General features: G+C 41.5%; 1 protein-coding gene across 1 annotated transcript; it reads left to right on the forward strand.

Moving 5' to 3' along the window:
* The first annotated feature begins 831 nt into the window (after positions 1-831).
* BFSP2 (beaded filament structural protein 2) lies at positions 832-23,713 on the forward strand. The gene is made up of 7 exons (XM_026090938.1): positions 832-1,384; positions 13,360-13,442; positions 15,632-15,788; positions 17,014-17,175; positions 21,756-21,887; positions 22,382-22,602; positions 23,464-23,713. Exons 1-7 carry the CDS (start codon positions 929-931, stop codon positions 23,465-23,467), a joined length of 1,215 nt encoding a protein of 404 aa, XP_025946723.1. The 5' UTR covers positions 832-928; the 3' UTR covers positions 23,468-23,713.
* The last annotated feature ends 300 nt before the right edge of the window (positions 23,714-24,013 follow it).

The raw sequence follows: 24,013 nt of genomic DNA on the forward strand, positions 1-24,013 counted from the left end.
AAACCATGTTATCCACCTATGGTGGCACGCCTAACACTGCATAGTAAGTATCCCACCATATCATGTCCTCTGCTGCTCACACGCATACAAATTACCCACTTGTTTACTAGTCACTAAAGAGCACTGACACAAAAAGAAGAGCAGGGAAAACTCCCCCACCCCCTGCAATAAGGCTCGGGAACTGTCCCACTTCCAGCTGGGTGTTGCTGCTCTGTCTCCCTGTTAGGCAGTCAAAGTGAAACGGGCCCTTGTTAAGCAGACCAGGTGCAACTAATATGTGATGTTAAACAGAATAAAGAAGAGTAGGTGTGAGGACTGAAAGGCTGCCGGGGTTGAGATGGTGCTCCTTGGGTGATGAAGTCAAGGCACAGATAAATCCTGCAGCTGCTGAGGGGCTGAAGGAGAGTTGCAGGCTCTGCTGTGATGAAAAGCCAGCACAGCCCAGCTGCCTCCTCGAAAGTTCACTTTTTGTCAACTTTAAGTAACTCTTTGCTGCAAGGGATTGTGTCTGGAGTAAGCATGGGTGTGAGCAGCTAATGCATTTGTAATATTTGTATAGATATGTATGTGTATAAGGATAGGAAATCATCTGGCTGTCAGGGTAGAAAACACTGGTGGGTGTTTCAACATGTAYGTTGTAATGAATTCCTGCCCTACTGTGCCTGTAAACACCATTGTGCTTTTCATCTGCCATATTTGCAGCAGCAGCAGCAGAGAGATTTCTCTTGAAATGGATTGCTGACACCGTGAAAAGCCCTGGACAATGTGATAAACACGCCGGGGCTGCGCAATGCTAATGTTCCAGAAAGACGCAGGACAAAGCTGAAACAACACAGAGCCCAAACCTGCTTGGCTTGGCAAATCCCGCCAGCACGGGGACTGCAGGGGGTGAAGCAGCCGGGCTGGCTCGACGGACTTGAGCTGCAGCATGCCCTTGCCGAGGCGTCGGTCTTCGTTCCTGGGGCAGCAGCCCTCCTCCTCCTCCTCTGTGGCGCCGGAAAGCTCAGGGGCGCCCGGCCTCCGGGTCAGCATCGGCGGCGGAGGAAGACCCCCAGGCGTCTATGTGGGCACTGCGCCCCCGGGAGGAGTGAGCAGCCTGGGGACTCGGGTATCCCGCAGAGCCCTGGGCATCACCAGTGTCTTCCTGCAGGGCTTGCGCAGCTCCTGCTCCACCGTGCCCCTGGCCCCAGGGCTGGAGAGGGGCCGAGGCCTCTCCTACGAGAGCCTGAATGGCTGCTTGGTGGAGTACATAGAGAAGGTCCGAGCTCTCGAGCAGGTCAACCAAGAGCTGGAGGAGCACATCAGAGTCTACCTGGACAAGAAGTCCTCCRCCATCAGCAGCTGGGGAGCGCTGAGGGAGAACTGGGAGGCCCTTTACCACCAGGTAAGGGTGAGAGCTGTTTTCGCAAGGGGTGGTGAGGGGGGGGAGGCTCACAAATCATTAGCAATCCTGAGTGGTGAGGTTTGATGCTGATGATAAATGCAGCCTGATTTCAATGCACGGCACCCTAGATGGAGGGTTTTAAATCTATCTTCATGATAATTAGCATTATCATTTCACAGTGTGTTGTGGAAAATGCCTATTAAATAGGAGAATTGCCTCAGGCATTCTGCACATGTGGGCAATTGAAATGCACCCCAAGGTGCGATAGTCTGGTCTGATTAAAATGGGTGACTTTTTTTTCCTTAGCAGTGGTTATTACACTGAGCAGCAAAATTATTAAAAGAAAACTGCTAGGACTGAATTAGTTTATCCATCAACATGATATCATCGCAAGTATGTTGGGTTTTTTTAATTAGCAATTCAGATTTTTACGTTATTCCCTCATTTGCTTAATCACATTTTCAAAAGCTCTATTTTTTTAAAAATAATAATTACATGGCTACAAATGAGTGCCTCCTCCCCTTCCCTTTCTAGCCACCCCGCCATCCCTTACTCCCCTCCTGTCTGCACAGGGCAGGCTGCTCATTTTCCAGGGAGGCTGTGAAGGAAAGTGTCTACCATGGGAGTGTGAAATGGTGTCTGCTTTGACCCMGTGGTTAAGAACAAGTCCTGAAAGATGCTACAAATGGTCCCTTTTGTTGGGAGGATGAAAGAGCAAAGTTAAAACCAGTAAGAATTTTCCTGTTAATGTTCTGCTTGCAGAGAAAACAGAGATTTGCTACTCCGAGGTCTCAGTGCACCTTGCACGTCTCTGCCACTGGGTCAGGGGATGCAGGACCCAGCCAGATGGGGTAGCTTGCTTGGGGTCAACGGCTGAGTTGCAAATCAAACCCGTGTGTTCGGAGTCTCGCTCCCTATTTCCATCCCATAATCTTGCCCTTTGGAGAATCAGGCCTTTCACAAAGGCTCAGGAAAGCAAAACCCGCAGAGGGTTTAATCCTTGTTCCCCAGCYATTACAGCTACAAGCTGGCTGCTGGCAGAGCCAGGGTCAGTTCCTGGCTTTAGCAGGAACTGCTTCTTATGCCCTGCTTTTTATGGCCATTCAGAACCTCCTTAATAGCTCAACAATGCTAAAACTTCTTAATTCTTCTAATTCTCTAATTCTTCTCTAATTCTTCTGAATTCTTGCCCACTTTTTTTTTTTAAACACTTCTGTTTTAAAAAAAAAAAAAAAATCCATGGAAAGGAATTGCTGATGAGTAGTACTATCACTGAGAAATACAGAGAACAAATGGGATTTGTGTAGCAAAGCAGTTTTCTCTGTGGGATGCAGTACTTGGGGTGTGTGGGGGGAACATTTATTTCATCCAGAAGTTAGGTGGTCAGTGAAGAAGAAAAGTTGCCCATTTCTTAAGCCATACGACCAGTAAATGGCTGCATGGCTCCAGAAGGGCTCTCAGGCTGGTTCTTGTGTCCAGTCCTTCCTGCCAGAAGTGTGGATTTATGAGGCAGGTGAACTAATATGATGTGTGCTGGATAACTGCATGCACAAATATCCGTGTGGAGGTGTAGACGTTGTGGCTTTGAGTGTGAATGTATTTTCCTCTGTTGGCCATAAAGGGAATGGAGCCAGTGCCTTTGCGCAGGTGGCAGGGACTGAAAGGGTAGTTTTGTCACTGAAAAGCAGTGCATACAGTTGTCTCCCCTCGGGTATGGAACTCCACTGGAGAGGACTGGAAAGATGAGAGGAGCCCTAAGACTCTTGCAAAGGTGTATAGCACATCCATCCTGCCTTCAAAAAAATGGACTAGATGGCTAGTCTTACTGCCTGGTTCACGTGGTACAATTTGAATCATTCAAAGTCTCTGGGATCAGTAAAGCCCAGCTTGCCTGCCAGGCCTACGTGTGAAATGAGTCACTTGTCTCAGCTCAGTTCTCCATGGCTCATAATGAAGCACCAAAATCCTTGTGACTTTAATAGAGAATGAGTTATTCAGAGACCTGATACCCTGTGTGTCCTTGACCATGCCACCTACAGCCTGATTCTTCAGGATAGCCAGATCCTGAATGGATTTAAAAATCCTGTCCTTTGGCCAGTATAAATGCAGCTCAGTGGATTTGGTAGCTCCTATGCCAAGTTGGGCAGGTGGCTTGTATCTATCGTCTTAGCTAGTCTCATTAGGACACCTCATCCAGGTTTGCAGCAGCACCTTCTTCCCGGTGTAGCTGGTTTCCTCAGCCCTGGACTGAAGCCAGGGGATGGGACAGGGAGCACAGCAGTGGCTATTGCTGAAAGTGAAACCCCTGCGGAGCTGGAGAAGGTGACAGCTGCAAAAGGGGGTGAGAGAACCTGGGCGCGGGGCGCTCTGGCCCCATTTGCCCATGCTGGGCAAAAGAGCCATCCCTGACCTGAAACCTGCAGGGCTCCTGGAGAAGGAACAGGAGCAGGTTCTGCTTTGCCTCCCTTCCATTGCTGCTGGTGGCAAAATGGGGAGCCTCTCTCAGTCGGAGGGGAGAGGAAGTGACCCCAAAGAGCTGAGGAACAGCAGCGTTCACACCTTTTCCTTGACGCCCTGCACTTCAGCCTACTGTCCGGTAGCTCTTGCACAGTCACAGAAAATGTTTATTGTTGAAAAAGAATTTTAAATTCCCTGAGCCAATTTTGTATTTCACCTCAGGCTGCCCAGACAGAGTTTCCCCTCTGGCATGGGCAGGGGTGTATTTCAACTGTACTGCATATCTAAGATAGATCTGCAACCAGAAGGCTACAAATGTCATCTGAATCCCATATTTTACTAGACAGTGGCATAAAATGTTAGGCAAAGGTCATGTGAGCCGTAGTGTCCAGTTAAGCACTGACTTTAAAGATGTTGTCTTTTCGTATTGATAAATGTCATTGGCACCACTAATCCTATAGAGCTTGCTGAAGAGACTGGCTCCTGAAGGCAATAGAGGTGCAGAATCTAGGGTGCTTATAAAAAGCAGTATATGCATGAAGCAATCTAGCTGTTGTAAATGAGGACTTCGATGTGAGATGGTGGGGGGAGGCAACGATTTTCAGCCAGCAATCCTGCTTTTTTCTGATTAGTGTCCCATTCTGAAGTTGTAGACCCACCACCACCACCACCCTCCCCCCATAAAACCTACAAGGGCTTACAGCTCAAGCCAAGAAAACTAGAACTGCAGGTGCTTCAAGGCAGCCTGTTTGATTTTTCTTTATATGAAAGACAGTGTTGTAATGCAGAGGAACATACTTAATTTTTCATCCAAATGCTTTCTTTTTAACCTTTCCTTATATTGTTGTCCTGCCACCTTTCTCTTATCTCCCTTTTTTATGAGTAAATAAATGCAGCTCATAATGAAATCTAGCTTAAATATTGGGATCTTCCTACACAGAAATGAGAAAAATAAAGCAATGAAGTAATAACAATTGCAAGTATCAGAAAAATAGATTAAAAAGATTAGAAGCATCCATATCTATTTAACCATTAAAACAAAATAGAGAATACGAAGAATCAGAGTTTTTTTTCAATTATGTCAATTAAATCAATAATGGATCAATTAGATCAATAAAAGATGCATCACTACTTTTTTTTTTACTTTCTCAGATATAATCTGAGATAAGATGTACAATTCTGACTAACTGGTTTCTGCAAATTTTTTTTACATTAAACATCAAGAAAAAAACAAAAGTATGACCTTATCCCAGTCCAAACACTAACTCATTCATCCTGGGGCTAACTGGCAAAAGGGTGTCAGCATTAACTCCAAAACTGTCCTGCTTATTAAAATAACAACAAAATCAGTTGCCACAGAAACAGCTGCAATAATATGAAATAAGTATCCTGACTCTACAATGAGTTCAAGTAGGAAAAGTAAAAAGTGTTCAGGAGTCAAGTTTAATAGAAATGATAGATACCTGACAAATATACTTACAAAAAAAMCTTCTAGATATATATTTAGATTTTCTGTAGCTGTCCACATCAGCCTTGATGTGACATATTTAAAGCATGTTGGTAAAGGACTGCAAAATCTCAGGATTCATTTTGATTCCTAGTCAGTGGAAAACAAACGTGCTGCAGAAGTGCCGTGTTTTCCAGCTGGGGGAGGCACCCAGCAGCCATAAAACCCCTTTGTGTCGTTTGCATGAGGCAGCTGTGAAAGTTTTGAGGCAGAAAGTTGCTCAAGCAGCTGCCTATTTAAGCCAGGAGCCTATGATATGAACAGATTTTGAAAAAGATGAAGCAAAGAGAAGTTCACAAATTGACACGGGACGATGGGGAGGTGGTCTAGAAATATACTGCTGTAACCTGTAGGTACTTGCTTAACCCACTGGCACTGTACCTCCTCCAGTGCTGTCGATGGGTGGCGGAGGAAAGCCAAATTGCCATAGCAGTCRGGGAGCTGGGTTGCACAAAAGGGAGCGCTTCCCTGCCAGCTCGCTGGTGAGGAAGCAAGGAGAACTGTCTCTAACCCTGCTGAGTGAGCCCAAGAGAGATACTCGGCAGTCAGTGCGTTAAAAGTGCGGTAAATAAGATCCTGGCAGCAAGTGAAGAATACTGTGCAGTGCAGGTATATGAAAGTAGCAACAGAACTGAGAAAATTCACTACTGGAGTCCCATTTTCCAGCACTGGCTTTTGCAGATATTCGGGAAAAGAAATCTTTACACCAAAACAATGAAAGATAGTATAAACTTAAAGAAAAATCTGCCTATAGGTTTATGTATCTAGCTGTAAATTGATCTGTTTACTGCCATATGAAAGAGGTTATTTCAGAGTCTTGTTACTAAGCCATGGGAAACAATGCACATTTTGCTGACAAACAGGCAGGTGGACTAGTCCCTGGAAAACAAACATAATGTTTCCATTCAAATCAACAGGACAAGAAATCTTTCTAAATAACCGTTTTAGAAAACCATAGCTACAGTGCGTTTCCTGCTAAATGGGTCAGTGCTAGGAAACGGGAGCCATGCGGAAGGGCACACTGAAGGGGACGCGTTCTGCAGCTATTCCGGTGGAGAGTGGAGTCTGTGGATACTATGGCATAGGGATCAGTATCTCAGCAATTAAGGTACCTTCTGCATTTAGCAGGGATGCTGCCGGTGACAGAGCTTACAGTGAACCATGCTGAGCCACATGCAGCGTGCGAAGCGGTGGCCCTTGGTTGCTGAAAATCTTCTAGTCAAAAATCAGAAACGTGAATGGCTTTGTCTCCACTGCTAGGCAGGAGCAGCCCAGAGCTGACTCAAGGTTACATTTACTGCTTATTTGCCTGCTGGCACACCTTGGGACTGCCCCGGGCAGCCCCTCCTGGGAGGAAAACCCCAGCACACCCCGGCAAGCATTGAGGGCRGAGGGACGGGGTGGCTGAGCAGCCCCTCTCCTGTTGGCCACCCTTGCAGCAGCGTGGCAGACGGGTGGCCAAAATCACCGGGCACCCTGCTAGAAAGAGAGGCTGGCTGTTGTGGAGCGATTCCTGGTCCCCCCCAGCTCAAGTGTAACGACAGCATTGCCTGGGGGAAGCCTCCCTCCGGCCAGGCGTCGACATCTGGCATTTTCAATTGCTTTCCTCTCGGCAGTAACGCCTAAGTGCACCAGCATTTCTCATGACCATTAAACTAGGGGGAAAATGCTTCAAGTGGCAATGACTGAATCGGAGGATAATAATGGAGGGTCCTTTAGGGGAAAAAATACTTGTATTTCATTACAATTGTTAGAGCTATTACGGCGATGAATTATTGACAGAGAGCTGGATGATTTGAAGCAACTATCCAACTAACAGTGTTAATTATCAGTCTGGGCAGCTGTTTTTTACCAGAGCAGGTGTGTTCCCTCCCTCTCCCTCCCTCTCCCTCCCTCTCCCTCCCCCTCCCGACAGATGCAAAGTAGGAGGAATTTTGCAGGAACCGAGTGAAATGAGAAAACCTTGCTGAGAGGGATTTATGTGACAGAAATATAAATTCACCTTATTTTATCCTGCTCAAACTCCTTTTTTCCAGTCTTTATCCCAGTCTTCTTACAGAAAATGCAAAAGAGATTTAAATGTCTAATTAAATGTCTCTTCTGCAAAATAGAAGGTTATTTGTAATGATAACTCCTTCCCATAGAGCAGTACAGCACCTGGGAAAAGAGAATGCTTGAAATAATCTTAGTGCATTTACGGAGATGAAGGCTGAGTTCAGCCTCCATGACTCTTCAATTACGGTATGTGGGAGACGGACAAAATAAGTCTCTCCCTCTCTCTCTCTCCATCAGATGGCACAGAGCATAGTTCAAATCACCTAAGTAAATAAAAAAGTACAAGAAGGAATAAATGTCTTGGACCAATTTCATCACCACTGTGACTTCAGCGTATGGTTGTGAGAATTTGAAAGATCATTGGAGTTTTCTAGAGAGATGCCTTTATTTGCGCCTGGCCTTACTGGTTATATTTACTCAGTGTCAACATTAAGCCTGAAAAGTGTGCAGGGTTGCCTGTCCCAGGAATCACTACATTCAGCATTGAAAACACTAACGTATTTGCTGAGGGGCAAGGAGAGGAGCTGCCGAGGAACCCCTCCTGTCCTGACAATGCGTTTCATTACTTGGGATACACTCTAATGACGGTGCGTTATTCCTGTCTGTAAATTGGCCAGATACTATTCTATTACTGATCTCAAGGGCACAACAAGCTCTCTCAAAACAGTATTGAGATGGTTTAACTGCCACATAGAGGATGGCAATAAATTAGTTTGAATTAAGTCCTCTTATCCACCTCCAACAGTCCCCAACCTCGGACTACATACACAACTGTTAGGTAGGATCATTAGTTTTTAATCCCTGTGGTTAGCCAACATTAAAGTTTTTAGAGGTTGTTTCTCTGGGAGGAGATACTGCTTTGAGAACTGGGCATTTTTTGATGTAGTCATGTTTATTTATAAAATATGAGATATATAAATGAAGTCCTGTTTTCCTAGATGCAGCAGGAATCAGCAAAGGACACATCAATCTTCCCAGCCTCTATCCAGGTATTATTTTGCCTAAGTAATAGTCCTACCTTTACATTTGCTTCCTTGAGGCTCTGAGAATGGGCCCAACACAGAAAGCATGACTGAAAGCAGCTCACCAGGTTACCGCTCGGCATCTGGGCAGCAGTAACTGGGTTGCGTGCTTTTAGCCTGGCTCAGCTGTGAATTAAAATGCTTTGGAAGCCATGGCCTGATATAAACAATTTCTTTAAGTCTGTGGTAGGAAAGACTAGACAGGATCTTCCATTCTTTTTCCGTAAAGGGATCATTTGCTGAAACTGAAGTCAAATTACAAGCCAAATAATTTTCCACTACGTGAATAACTAAACCATGAGACAGGCCACACCTGAGGCCATGAACTTAGCAGCATTCAAAATGGGACTAGACATTTGTAAGGATAAAAAGATTATACAAAGCTATCAGTTAAGTATAGTTAAGAATTTGAAAGGTGTAGTAAATTCTGCAATTCCAAATTTAGGGAAATCTCTGTCAAAAATCAAAAGTTGCTGGTCACCGGGGATAGATTCTCCCCCTGAATGTCTGTATCACATCACACTTTATCACAGATGGAGTTTGGAAACCCCCTTGAAGCATCTGGTTTTGTTTGTTGTCAGACACAAGCTAGTAGGTGGGCCACTTGATGCAGTCTGACGAATCAGAAGTTTTTATCCAAATAAGAAATTTTTGCTAAAAATTAAAATTGTGTTTTCATGTCCATAAAATCCCAGTGAAATCAAAGAAAATTTTTGATGCTGTCTAGTTGAGATGTTTTATATCATGAATATTCAGTGTTAACTCAAGAACTGAAAAAAAAGTGTTCAAAAGGTGTATGTGCATCACAAATTCTACTGTAGAAAGACAATATGCAACTTAGAGGAGCTATTATTAGTAAGAGTATTTGAACTTGCATAACACTTCCCATCTTGGCAGTTTAAAATGCCATGTAAGCACCAATGAATTAGGCTTCACAGAAGCTCTGTAAGGCAGGATAGCATTGTGCTTCGTTCCCTCATTTCAGGGAGGAAGCAATGTCTCAATGAGGCTGCTTGCGGCTTTGTGAGCCCTCTCGTTTGAAACTAAGACAAACAAGGGTGTTTCCTAAATTGCTGCATCTTGCATTTTAATACGTGTGGCAGCAAAGTGCAAAGGCAATCAGTCTCACTAATACTGAATGCTTGTATCCAACTGTTGGTTACTAGGAGAATTAAATCAAACCAAAGAACCACTAGATGGAAGTCTTGCATCTTTTCTTTTTAAGCCTATAGAAAGGCTTTCATAGCTAATGTGAATCAGAGATACTTTTTCAGGAAACTTGCTTTCTACATAGAAGCTGCCATGTAATTATTTATCCTTCAGATTGACTATTGTATTTAAACGGTCTATAGCTCATTTTCAGGAGTGCTGAAAGTCTAAGTTCTGCTGACTTCCACTATGGCAGTGGCCTCTGACCCTTCTAAGCATTAGATTTTTTTATACAGTCCATATTTACATGGTACAATTCAAGTTTGGGCCTAGAATTGGAAACCCCTAGATTTTGTCACTGTCTATTTGGTATTAGCTGTCAATTTTTAAAGAGGGGAGTAATTTCGTCCTGGACAGAGGCTCACATATTAACAAAGTCCTCAAGAGCATGGTACTAGGGTTTTGATAAAGACATACACTGTGGGACAGGTAAGAAGTCGCCTCAAATGCTCCAACAAAACCTGACATTACTGCTAAAAATAGCTTTTAATAACTAGGAAAAGAAAATGTACTATATGCATCTTAACGGAGGGTAGTGAGAGTGCAGTTTGCCTCCTATGTGTGTCTCAGCATAGAGACATTATTCCAGGCAGCTGAAAACTACCAGTTATTCCCCTGCTTTTACTTTCATGGCAGACCAAAAGGCATTTTAAACTGAATTCAACTTCATAAACTTGGTGATTAATATAACTCCTAATTTGCAATGTATAGTTTAAAGAATTTAACATTACATTTGCTTGTGGAATGTTCACAGTTTCCTCAAAGGCATTTATTTTTCTCAGACATTCGGCCAGATAGTGTAACCRCGTGTGCTGGCTGGGACGTATGGACTTGTTTTGACTGGTCATGGTAAATCATAGGGCAATGTTTCTTTTCCCTGACTTGAGTCAGGAGAACAGTAAAAACTTCTGTGAAGCATCCATACACGTATGAGTTGCAGGAAGACAAAATGCAGTAATTTCTGTAGAAACATGAAGCAAAAAAAGAAAGATTCCAATGAGGCCAAGAGTAAGTTTTCTAAAAATTAGAAGAAAAAAAGCCTTTCAGTGTTTGGGTTGAAGAAGAGGATATGCCAAATTCTGCTTCTTGCTCACTCCTAGACAGTGACAGTTAAAGGATTGTAAGGGCATCTGCAGACAATAGCCTCTACCTCGCTGCTGCTGCTGTGTAAAGACTAAATGTCTTCTCTGCATCTTTCAGGAGAAACTCATGTCCTACAAGGGGTCCTGATGGGCCAGACATGCCACCGTACAGCACCAAAGTCCTGGGCTCTCCCTAGCTGCTCTGAAATGTCACAGGAGGGACTACTTGGGGGCTAGGCAGTTAGGCTGGTTCTAGTAAAGTGGGATTGTAAGAAAGCGAGGAGAGGAAAATAAGGAATTGAACAATGAACATGAGCTGGTATTTCTTAAATAAGTAGTCTGGTGTGCAAGAGAGCACATAAAGGTTTTCTATTTTGTGCTGCATGGTTGCATTAGCTGATGTGCAATAAGATACCATCTCTTATCCCACACCTGTGGCTTTCATAGCATCTCTGACTTGTGTGGCTTCTCTAAGTTCTGAAACTATCATGCTTAGACTGAAAGTTTTTTCTCCAGTGGCAGCATTCACGGCATTTCTATTCTCTATCCTGGTGCTGTTTTCACAAAACATGTCGGAGCTGAGTATCTTTGAGATGGCCTGTCCCTCTACAATATTGGTTGGAATTGGCAAAAAGATCCTAGAGTTATTAAAGAAAAATTGGCAGCTCATGTAATGGTATAAGCTCTGTTTCCTTTGGAAACCAAGCTAAGCTGGAGTTGGTAGGAACTTACTTCTAACCACAGGCTTCCAGCCACAGCCACCTTTTTTTTCTTTTTTCTCCTAACAGTAGGTGAGAAGTAAGTAGATCATTCTTTTTTCTCCAGTGCTTAGATTTTAAAAATCTAGAGTGCTTTGAACATCATGTTCCATTATGGACTTTCAGTGTGGGGAATAGGTTATTCCTCTAGATTTCTCCTTATCAAATGCCTTCACATACATCATACTTCATATCTGTTAGCCACTAATCTAYGTGATTTTAAAACGATAAGAGCAATAAGCCACTTTTAGTGAGGATGAATGTTAATTGCCATGCAAAAATGCTTCAGCCTCACATTTCCATCTCCACTTCTTCACTGAGCAGCAGGCCAAAGAGTAGGTAGAAGCACCATACTAAGGCAACTATCCCATTTATGGTACATGAGATAACTTGTCTGGATGCAGCCTTGATGCTGTCACACTGCACTGCCTTTGTACCTACAGAGAGCAGAATGCTTAAGGTATATTCACATCTCATTTAGTTGCAAACTTGATTAGCCAAAGAAGGATTTCTACTTTAAGAACTCTCCTGGCCTGTTTAAAAAACTACTCTTATTCATGAGCTGGTTTGCTTTCAGTCACAAATCTCCATGGATAAATCCTGAAAAGGAAGAAAGAGATTTGTATTTACAAAGCCTGTTGCAGCTCCAAAGGCTAGCTGCTCCTGTAGCTATCCAGCCTCTTTGAAGGCAACCCACTCAGATCTCTGTCCTCCCACTATCACCTTTTTCAGATGTTTGGCCTCTCCCTTACAGCAAAGACTTGAGTTGTGGCTACGTCTATGTGTGGCCTGCTAACGCCATACGAGGGGCATTTCCACCTTTGTGCCCCTGAGCTCTGGCTCATGGACTGGTACAGCGCCCCAGGTGCGCACCTGACCCCAGGGCACTTGGAGGGCCACCTTCCCCCAGGGCACCCAGGGTGAGCCACAGGGATCACCTTAGCAAGTCCGTCTTCATTTCAGCAGCTGCMGGTCAGCTCCTCCAGAACGACGGCACAGATTGTGGGACGGCCAAGCCGCAGGGAGCTCCGGGCTAGTTAGTTGTGGAGAAGACCTTTCCATTCCATGGTGAACCTTGTACCAGATTTGGCAATTCATTGTTCACCACCTCTGCACCTGTGACTCCAGAGCAGGCAGTGGTCTTTTTTACTTTTTTACCACTTTATAAAAACCCTCTTGAATCAGAACAAGCTGCTATGTAGCAAACCTTTCAGGTTTGGTTACCCTTCAGGTGCCTTCTGGGTATTAAAAATGCACCAAACAAAGATACCACAATGTTATTTGTACACTCTTTCCATAGTATTTCACATTCACTAGAATAATCGTTGAAGACTGACTGCTTCTTAGGTCTCATATCTAACACAAGAACTTACACAATCCCATCAGAGAACAAAAGCAATGCTCTGGGAGTCTGAGAACTGCTCACGAGGCATGAGTAACAAATATTCCTTGGCTCATTGAAGAGTACAACCCTAAAGAGGATTGCTGATATGAGAAGTGCAACAGGAACTGCATAAGTGCTACTTAAACTGTACCTAGAAAATGTAAGTGGGACTTAAATGATGAACATACCTTGTGCCCAGTAATGACTTTTACCCCTTGTGACCAGCCGACAATGAGAATAAATGTGTTTCCATGAGAAGCTGAATGGTTGGGAGCAATGAACAGAYTGATGAAAAATTACAGCCTATTTGCAGACAATTTGTGAATGGTATGTAGGAAATTCATTGATTAAATTATCTGGAATGAATCACTTGAACAGCCCTAGGCTAAAAGATTATTTTCAGAATCAAAACTATCCATCTGCTTAAAATATATGTATAATGCATATAGCTAATGTGCTAATACTCTTAATTGTTTGAACTCTACTGTTTCTCCCTTGTAGGTGGGCGAAGCAGTCCTTGAAAATGCTCGTCTTATGTTGCACACAGAGAACATTCAAGCTTGTGCTGAAGATTTTAAAGACAGGTAGTCTTGTGAAGCACCTAATTGGCCAATTTCTTTGAAACTTTACCTTAACAAGGGCTTACCCTGTAGGGGAGTAATGTTTAATGGGTAGAATGGACTCACTTTTTTTATGTTGGATATTTAACCACCTAACTTGGGAGGGTTATTGTAACCCAGCAAAATAATTATGACAATAACACTAATTTGGAAGAATGTTTTCAAGACTCATAGTAATGAAAAATGTGTACTGGCAAAGTTATTTAAGCTAACCTTTGATATACAGACCCTGATCTCTTTTGAAAGGACAGTATTCATTCAAATTTTGGGTTGATGTTTTACAAACACAAACATTTGTATGATTTTTAGTTTAAATTTTCAAACAAGTGGTTTTAGAACAAATAATCATTCTGCTACAGCATCTGAAATACAAACAATGTACCTCTACAAATGTCAGCATGAAACCATTAGATAAGCAAAAAGAAATGGACTGCACTGATTTTCCTTGGCTTTGCCAAGAGGAATGAATAGTAAAAGATGATCTTAAATACTGACAAACTACTTTTAAAGAGTCTTTCAGTTTGCAATGCCTAAGTTGTTCTGAATATAACTGGATAAGCACGTTTCCTTACAATATTCATGTATATAAGTACATGAAGCTCTTCAAACTATATTCAGAAGGCCTGATTCTTCTAGCTTTTCTTCATAACAGACTTGTTCATTTACAAATAGTTTTTTGCAAGATCTGATGTACAAACTGTACTTCAAACTAWTTCATTTTTATTCCATATGATTTTTAATCTTCCCTTCAGCAGCGCGCTCTCTCTCTCTGGTATTGTTTCATTTAATAATACTAAAACATGCATTAATCATATACTTATGTTTGTCTTTTAATTTAGAAAGGTAAAACTCTGAACTACTAATTTTGTTCCTTTACATGCAGTAAGCCACACTCATATTTTTAAGTGCTTTAAAAAATAATTWAAAAAAATGTCTATTGGCTTCTGCAAGCAATTTACATTGTAAAGAAAATGTTCAGTTAATCCACTGCATACTAACAACTCCTAATTCTCACTGGGATCAGCTGCCTCTTTCCCAAGCTGTTGAATTCCCAGCAAAGGTGGTGGTTATTGGGGGAAGAGTGCAGAAATTGTTTATGAAGCTGGCTCCCTTCTAACCTGCTCCAGAGTCCAGGTGCCCAGGTTTGCTTGGTTTGACACTGAAGTCTCCCAGAAAAGGAGATTCTTTATGTGACCCAGCCACAATTTAAATGGAAAGACTAGAATGAAAAGGAAAAAGCAATAGCAATGCAGCAGGCAGCACTATATACTGGCAGTACCTACCACAATTTTCCCTAACATTGAGCTGGTGGGGAAAAAAGCAACTGCAATTTAGAAACTAGCTGTTTTGCTTTAACAGCAATTCTAGTTGACAAACCAATTGTTCAGGGAGTATGGTCTCAGTTAAATGAGCAGTTGCCACCTACATGTATTTGCATTACACATATTGATGAAATTAGAAGTGTCCACACTGTTAATATGCGCTATATAGTGATAGTTTTAAAACAATGGGAGTCGGTGGGGAGAGGAAGCAGCAGCAGCAGCTGCCAAAGCAGTCACATTCAAGTCTGAACCAATAATGGGACAGTCTTTGATGAAAATCTTTGTCTGCCTGGAGCAAATACCGGATTTCCTATTTACTTCGGTGCTACTAGGATTTGATCTTAAGGGCAGGTTACGACCCAGGAACATAAAACAGACTTTCATCAGTATGCTCATTACTAAAAGTAATGCTTGACACTCACATGTTTTTTCATCCTTAGCTCTGAAAAGTTTTTATGTAAAAGGGTGAGCAGTTATTCCCACTTTACAGGGTAAAAGGCACACATATTCATACAGCATACAAACACCAGATCTAAATAGAGAATACATACCTCTCCATCCTCATTCAGGAATACTGTCAGTTTGATAATATTGTACCCCAGAGTGCTAACTTAGCCTGTTTTATTAAATCCCGAGTTAATGACAAGGCACTTGAGACTGCTTTAGCAGTGGAGTTGAAGTGTATCAAGACAAGGTGAGGGCAAGGCATATCTTTCGTGTTTCTGTGCCTCTGTCTGGAACACACCAGCTAATTAGCATGATGGTATCATTTAAAAAAAAAATGAAAGTTTCTCTTGCTGAGCTGTGCTTATTACATTTTTTTCTCTGCAGGTATGAAAATGAGCAGCCATTCAGAAAGGCAGTGGAAGATGAAATTAATTCCCTMTATAAAGTGATTGATGATGCTAATTTAACTAAAATGGAGCTGGAGAGTCAGATAGAAAGCATGAAAGAAGAACTAGCTTTGCTGTCAAAGAATCACGAAGAAGTAAGTCCAGACTTGGGATACTGCAAAGCTAATGTGTGCCTGTTTTGGCTGGTTGGGATGATTCATCTGGCTAAGTAAGCATTAAAAAGCTACACCTGTCATGTATGGATAGTAGGATTCTTCTGAAAACTGTTCCTATTTTTCTTCTCTCTGCTAGTTTAAAGCACTARCCTTTGAGGCATGATTAAAATTACCTACTTACAATTTTTAACTCTTTCTCAACTGATAAATATGATGTGTAAGAGACACTGTCATTTCATTTCTTATTAGACATCAYACAGGATATTCATGGGGTTGGAGAGTCACTTACGTCAAACTCCCAACTGCTAGAGGTCTGATCCTCATTCACAGAGATGTAAACAAAGTGCTGTACAGAGAACAAACTCTGCACATGGGATAGTACTGCTGCAATAACACTGAACATTAACTGGAAACTCATGCTCTGCTTAGCAAGCTACTCGATGCCTGAAACTGAGTCTCTACTTCTGAGCAACACACCACTGAAGCAAGTCAAAGAGACAAGCAGCTGGAAGTGTATGCAATTACTGCCTGATTTTGCAATACTGTATCACTTGCTCATTACATTCACCAGCACTATTGCACGAAGGTGGATTATACACTTCAGCACAGGTTTCAGGATCTGAYGCAAATAAGCATCTTTACTGACAGGGGACTAGACTATGGAGTTACTACTAATCCCACGTAAGGGGCAGCAAGCAGTTGTGCTGATGCCTCAAGAGTGAAAGAGAGATTGAGCTGAGATTTCTCACTCAAGTGAAGCACTATCCTGCCTGACATTTCTTACGGACTATTTCTCCAACCGCAACATCTCAGCAATGTTGGCATGCATATGGAGACCTGGGCTGCCAGGATAAAGCTTCATCCCCTCCCTGCTTTCACAAGATTCCCAGTGCCGTAATTTTGCTGAAAACACCTAGTGGCTTCAGCACCCCTGCAAATCTTGAGAAAGCTGGAAGTTGTTTTAGATGAGAGGGAAAACACACAAAATTGAAAGAAATTCACAAGACCCCTTTAAACTTCCATATATTGCAATGTTTGCTATGAAACTAGGAGAGTCAACACTGATGCTGTTACCTGCCCACATATATATGCCATAATGAGAATAACAGCCGTCCAAGAGCTCTTCTTCAAGCTCCTCTGAAGTTACTGTTCAACTGGCCATTTCATCTTTTTTTTTTTTAATGGGTTTATTTTTTCTCCCAAGGATGTGAAGGTATTATACAAACAGCTTGCTGGATCTCAGCTGGAAGAACTTGATGTTCCTCTTGGAAGTGGCCTGGATGACATACTGGAAAAAATCAGAATCCACTGGGAGAGAGATATTGAAAAGAATCGTGCTGAGACAGGTGCTCTGCTCCGTTCCAAGGTAAGTGCTGACATAGGTCTCTATAGCTAACTCCAACATGAAGGCATCTAAAACAAATACAAAATCTGACTCACACCCTACAGTAACTTTGGGGGTTAGTTTTCTTCCTATTTCCTTGAAACAAAGAATGATGGTAAAAATATAAAGGATTTTGGTCCAAGCCCACCAAAAACCACTCTCATTAAATATCAGTGGCTTCCTTGGAATGCATCGTTTTCAGTAGCAGTGGAAATGACCCTGTTGATATCACAGGTATCTGTTGGAAACTTTCAAGGACTCTGAGATGGTGGCTAAGAAAAACAAACTTACTCAGGTGAAACCCGTGTAGGATGGGTCACAGTGGTTACCATTCTTATTAGGGCCATTTCTCAACTGGAGAATTTACAGGAGCCCACAAATCACAAAGGTCCAAATATATTGCTCTACACTATTTACACAGCTACAGACCCCTTGTGGGCTTCTCCTTGAAATTGTTTCCTTTGGCAGAGGTGGGAAGACTGGATATTAACTTGGAAATGAAACGTGATCATAATAGAAATATTCCTTTTAAAAGTTCTCTCTCTTCCTGTTGCTGAGTCTGAAAGAGCTTTTTAATGCAACTTTTCCTCTGTCATGAAGAATCACTCACTTTCTGAAGCGTCTGGTTGAATAAGTATTTTTGCAGAGTTGAAGCATCAAGTTCAGTGCATAATGCTGTATTTTGATAGCCATTTCTTTCTTAGTTGACTGTTAACAACAAAGCATGCCATGGTGAATTGTAACTACAGCTGTGCTACAGAAATACTTAGGAAAGACACAGCCCCGTAAGTCTTATGGTACAGATTTGCTATGAGAGGAAGTAGTGGGTGGTGAAGCCAATGAGAATTACTCTGATGGCACCAAATTCTTCAGTGTCCCCACGTTCCTGTCAAACACTCCCACTGCTTATTCCTCCTCCTCCTGTGCAAACTGACACTCTCATAGCTTCTTTCTTCTCATTTACTTCATGCCTCCAAGATCTGGTATTTCAACTGCTCAGAGATATCATTTGCAGAGAAAACTGCCAACTTATACTAGACTGATCATTTGATCCCACTATCCTGTTTTTGATTGTGGCCAATACCAGATGCTGCCAATAGCAGACATAAAATAATCCATCCCTACTGTCAGACCTCAGACTAAGCTCTTATTCTTTAGGAATTAATTTAATTTGTTCTTGCTTTGGTTTATTTTTTAATGGGAAGAAGAATCGGAATATCACAGGCTTCTGGAAAGATCAGTTCTGGTTCTGAGCAGGTTCTTGTATGACATTGCAGGGTTTTTGTCTCAAAATACACCTCTCATTAAACCCAGATGATGCAGTTTCATGCCTCATACAGATATTGTTACTATTTATACAGATAACAAGAGTTATACTAATTATTTCCAGTCCTTTCTTTAACTAAGGTTGTGGCCTTATGACATCCTATGTCACTAAGTTGCACTGTTTAATAGTCGACGCTGAAAATGTTATTTTTGCCAGTTCGGAATTTGCCAACTTGCAGTATCATTGACTGTTTCCTTGCTCTTTTGCAACATCACAGGAGGAAGAGCAGTTCCCTCCCCTCCTTCACTCTTCATCACTATTTTTTTCAGCCTCTCGAGTTTTCTTTGCTCCCTAATGTTTTAATTTCCTTTCACTGCACCCTYTCTTTGGCATTGCTATGACCAGTTGAGACCAGGGCATTTCAAATGATGTGCTAGCACTGGCTTAGACGTCAGGGCAGTATTTTCATTGTTTTCTGACGAATTCCCTGGCCTGATTTGCCTTTTCTTCTGACTAAAGTTGCAACCTCAACTATATTTTTCATGGATATTCAGGCACCAAAACATATGAATTTCTACAGGTACCTCACGGGGTTTCATATGGGWTTTTTTTTTTTTAGATGTGTTTTAGACCTTTAAAACTCTGATCCACTGGTCTGAGCTTTCCACTAGTTTGTCCATAATGCTCAAATCCTTTCCCTAAACTGATACAGGTAATTTATACCCTTCTAAGGCATGTGAGCTATTTAATATTATTCCCTGAAACATGCTTTGCTCTAATCACCGTTGATCTCCGCTTAACTGATGTGATGTTGTTCATGTAGTCTGACTCCATACATACACCTCTGGTCGTTGCTAATCTGTATAGTCTTCTGACAGCCACAAACCTTTCTAGTCCATGATTCATCCACATTTCAGTTAGTTAATATGGGTTCTTGCAGTAAACCTTAAGGCACCGTGCTGTTAATCTTTTGTCATGATGAAACTAGACTTTAATCCTCCCCTTCATATGCTGTCTCTTGACCAGCTGTTCATCCAGGACAATGCTCTGCCTCTGAGCACACGATTTCACAGCTTCTTCTGTAGTCTTCTATGACAGACCTCTTAAAAGGTTTTGAAAACCTCATGAATTATGGTCTGCTAACACATTCCCAGAACTCTAAGAGATTAACAAACCCAATTTCCCTCTGCAGATTTCACGCTGCTAAGACCCCATCAGGCTGTAATCTCCTGGATGTTTGTGTTCTGTCCCTAATCATCATTTAATTATCTTGATTCCATGAAAAACAGATTAATGAGAGATTCCACACTGCTAGCTCAGAAGAACTGTACAGATATGTTTTAAATCAGCCATTCCTAGGAAACTCAAGCAACAAAATGATACAGATTTCAGAGGATCCTTTCATCCTTGCCCTCAATTAACCCAGTTTGCAGGCACTGTAATTCAGTGGATCCTCCTCCTTGTGCACCATCTCAGAAACAGGAAGAGCAGAACCTCCAGGACATACAAATTGCCTAGGGAAGAGAGCACAAGCATTATGTCTACACTTCTCTACAGGAGGAATGCCAAAGCTGCAGCCAAATTTCATGCCCAGCAGCTCCCTCCAGATTGTCTCTTGGGGTGATTCAGCTGGTAATCCTGGAAGGAGAATGTGGAAAACCTGTGTGCACCAAAAGCTTTAAAGCTCATTCAGTGTGCACTTACTGGCTGTATCATCCTCAGTAGTTAGTGCCTGACCTGGACACCTCCATCTACCCATCTGCCCTTTGTGTCATTCATGTACCTAATGTTAGGTAGCCTTAAGAGCTTAGGGTCTTTCCTGGAGGAGTCTCAACATCACTTGTGGTGAGGGCAAGTGGGATTTATAGGTAGTCTGAATTTGCACAGCATTCAGGCTGCCATTAAGGGAAATGTGGCTGAGAGATGCCAGGCTTCAGGCAGCATGCGTAGGCTGTAAATTATAGACACAGACAAAGGCACTCTCCCTCCCCTATGTATCATCTCATTAAAGAAGAGGCACTTACAGTCCTAGTACTATAATAATGTGCAGACTACACTCTCAAAGCAGCTCAGCAGACACAAATTACTCCAGAGTGACAGATCCATGATTACTAGTCCATGTCCATTGGTATTTGGGGAGGGATTACATCTCTCTGAAGCACAACCCCCTATCAAATATTTCTGGAAAATATAGGCTTTGTGCAATTTCTTGAAAAGGCCCATTTCAAGAAATTTTGTTCATTGGATTGAAACTGAGCCCTGCGCAGCACAGGTTCATAAATCCTAAATTATATTTGAGACTTAATTGGTGCTTAAATGACACTTTAGTCTTCGCTGACTGTTTGCACCTGAGATTATTTCATTTACAATGATGAAGGTGTATGGTTCACATCATGTTACAAAAAAAAAAAGTGAGTTCTACAGATGACCCCAACTTGTTGTAAAAAATGATTTTTGGTGTATAGTCCCAGAAGTCTTTTTTTATTTGATCATACATTTAAAGTAAAAGGATGCATGATTAGAAAAGGAAGACAGGGCTAAGATGAATATTCGGGGTGGAATGGAAGTATTTTGCATAGTTTAGCATTAGTGGCAACCAGAAAAAGAAATACAGCTTTTGACCAAAGAATCATATTTGCTAGAGAGCCCGGTGCTGTGGATGGAAAACCTTGATCTCAGCTCTCTTAAAAAGTATAGAAATTTTATATTTATTAAAGTATCTTTTTCTTCACCCATTTTCAAGGTGCCTGAATTAAAACATATATTAAGAATCACATGCACTAAAAGCATGAAATTGAATTATAGTATCTTAATGTAATTAACCAGAGATTATTTTTCTGACCTCKGTGATGTGATACGATTTCTTCACTGATTCACAGAATCCTATGTGAAAAAAGCAGGGTGTGAATACTTCTGAAATAAAGTGAAAACTAAGTGAAAACACTTATTTCTAAAAATGTTTATAATACACTGTAAAGAGAAGACTAGTTACAGCAATGTTTTCCTTTTATAGGTCATTTTAAACATTTCTGTATGAATGCTGAACAGCTTCTGTTGACATAGATAAAACATTTACATTTATATGTATAAAAATATTTTTAAAGTAAATGCATAGAAAATGTGATAATTTTGACACTAAAAATTATCCAGCGTTGTTCAACCAAGGAATTTAATATACCAGAATCAAACTTTAAAYCAGAACTGCCACAAACTACGAAAATATTAACTGTCATTTGGGGATGTAAGGAAAATAAAATATGAATACCCTGTGATGTCAATCATAATCTCTTACCAGCAACAAGCTGAACCAACAGCTGCTGAACGAACCCAAGAAGAAGAACTGGTGGAGGGCCTAAGAACAGAGTTCCATGAAACTGCTTGCAAAATACAGAGCTTGCAAGCAGAAACTGAATCTTTAAGAACTTTGGTAAGTAATGTTGATTTTCAGTGGGTATATTCTATCTGAATTCAACATACATTTTGAGGCGAACACTTCCTTCTCAGGATGCAGAGTTAAGTAGAAATCCCTGTTTAAATGGATATTTTTGCCAGAGATGCCAGACGTTTTTGAGCTCTTTCTGATGTGGTGCACTGAGTGTACAACATTCGAAAATTGGGTCTCAAATTTCAATCTTTAATGTCTTCATACTGACCTTAATAATAAACTTCACTGAGACTGCTGGGTGGGTAGTATTCTAGAATACAAAGAACATCAGGACCTTGTAACTGAGGTAGTCCAACATCTGTATTATGGTAATGTGCACTTTTTCAAAGTGTGAAGAAAGTCTAAAGAAAGGCATTCTCAAAATATTAAATCTCCACTTAGCATATATAATGGAGCCGATAGCCAAACCTAAATCAAAATTACTACAAAGCCTATGAAAATCAACTGTTTTGACATCTGCTGTCCTGCYCTTATAGAAAAGGGGTCTGGAGAACTCTCTATACGATGCTAAGCACTGGCATGACATTGAACTGCAGAACCTAGGTTCTGTCATTTCCAAGCTGGAGGCAGAGATGGGAGAAATCAAAGTAGAAACTGAGCAGCAGCAGCGGGATCGTGACAATCTGCTGACCAGCAAACAACAGCTGGAGAAAGACATCGCTGCTTATCACTGTCTTCTGGATGGAGAACAAAGCAGGTATTTCTCATTAAAAAACAAGCGTGCCGTGAACACAGTGAACGCGAGCTCTTTGGAAAGGTGTTGTGAGGCACGTAGAAGCTGAAGGACCAGGGTAGTTCTTGCGTTTAATAAAGCTGGGTGGTAGATGGTTAGGTTTGGAGAAACTGCTTAAGTGGAAGAACATTCCAAATCCCACCATGCCAGAATGCATGCTGGATTGGAGATAGGGAGTTTCTGGCACTGCCACAGGACTGGATTTAGGAATATGGCAGAAGATCTATCAGTCAGCCTCACTTCCCTGAAGATTTGAGATCTGAGAAATTACAAAGCTACTATAGCATCTGGGCTACATTAATGGCTGTAAGACAACTGTGCTATTGTTTCTTGTCTTGGGAACATGATGCCTTCCCTCTTCCTCCCACAATACAGTCCAAATATTAAAGCTGTGATCCTGAGGAAGCTCTTGTTCTAAGCACATGAGTACCCCCTGCAGTCTGAGGACAATTTGGCTCCCTGACTGTGCCTTTTGTGGAGAAACATAATTCAGATTTTTAATACATGTCCTCTGGGAATAACCTGTAACCTGTATAATGTTCGGGTTCTTTTTTTTATTATTTTTAAGAAACTTAATCACCATTAGTCATGGAACCTCTGAGAACATGATCCACAGATTTTGACTTACTCTTCTGTTCAGGGGTAAATTTTATGCTCATTTTGAAATAAAATAAACACAGTATACCAAATTTGTTTTCTGCTACACCATTAAATCCTGCTGAAGCTGATGAGATTTCACCTGTTGAAGAAAGACAGCATTTGATTCAGCACTTTTCCTATTTGTAGTAGTGAGCAATTTTACCTTGTTTTTCTTTTTATTTTCAGCTGATTATGAAATTGCTAGCACAAAGAAGACAATATTGYCATTCAAAGCAGAAGATGTCACTGCCAAGTATGTTCCTGGAAGCTAAAAACCCATCAAAACAGCCAGCTTTATTCAGTTTGATTCAACAATCAAAGTAGGTTGTAGCTTGAACAACTTTATTAGACCCTCCTCATGTAATTGCTTTGCTTACAGATTTCAATTTACCCATATTGTTAAAATTGTAATAAAAATAAAGAATATCATGGTTTTTGTTTGACTTTTTTCTTCAAGAATTTTTCATGATAGCTGAAAGAGGCTAGACTAAAAGCCTATTCCCTCCACTTTCCAGCAAACAAACTATTTCTTTTTACAGTACAAATACAGTGAGACTGAACTGCCCATCCACTGTGCAAATAGCATGCAAGTGGAAATTAAGTGCTCTGTTGTGTCACAAGACCATCAGCTTGTTAGCGTGACATGTAATTCAAATAAGCCTCAAGCAGATAACGTGAGACTAACTTGATGCAATAAGAGCATAAGCACTAATGCAAGCATCACAGCAGTACTGAG

Source organism: Apteryx rowi, unplaced genomic scaffold, assembly GCF_003343035.1.
Source record: "Apteryx rowi isolate R43461 unplaced genomic scaffold, aptRow1 scaffold_883, whole genome shotgun sequence".
Lineage (NCBI taxonomy): Eukaryota > Metazoa > Chordata > Aves > Apterygiformes > Apterygidae > Apteryx > Apteryx rowi.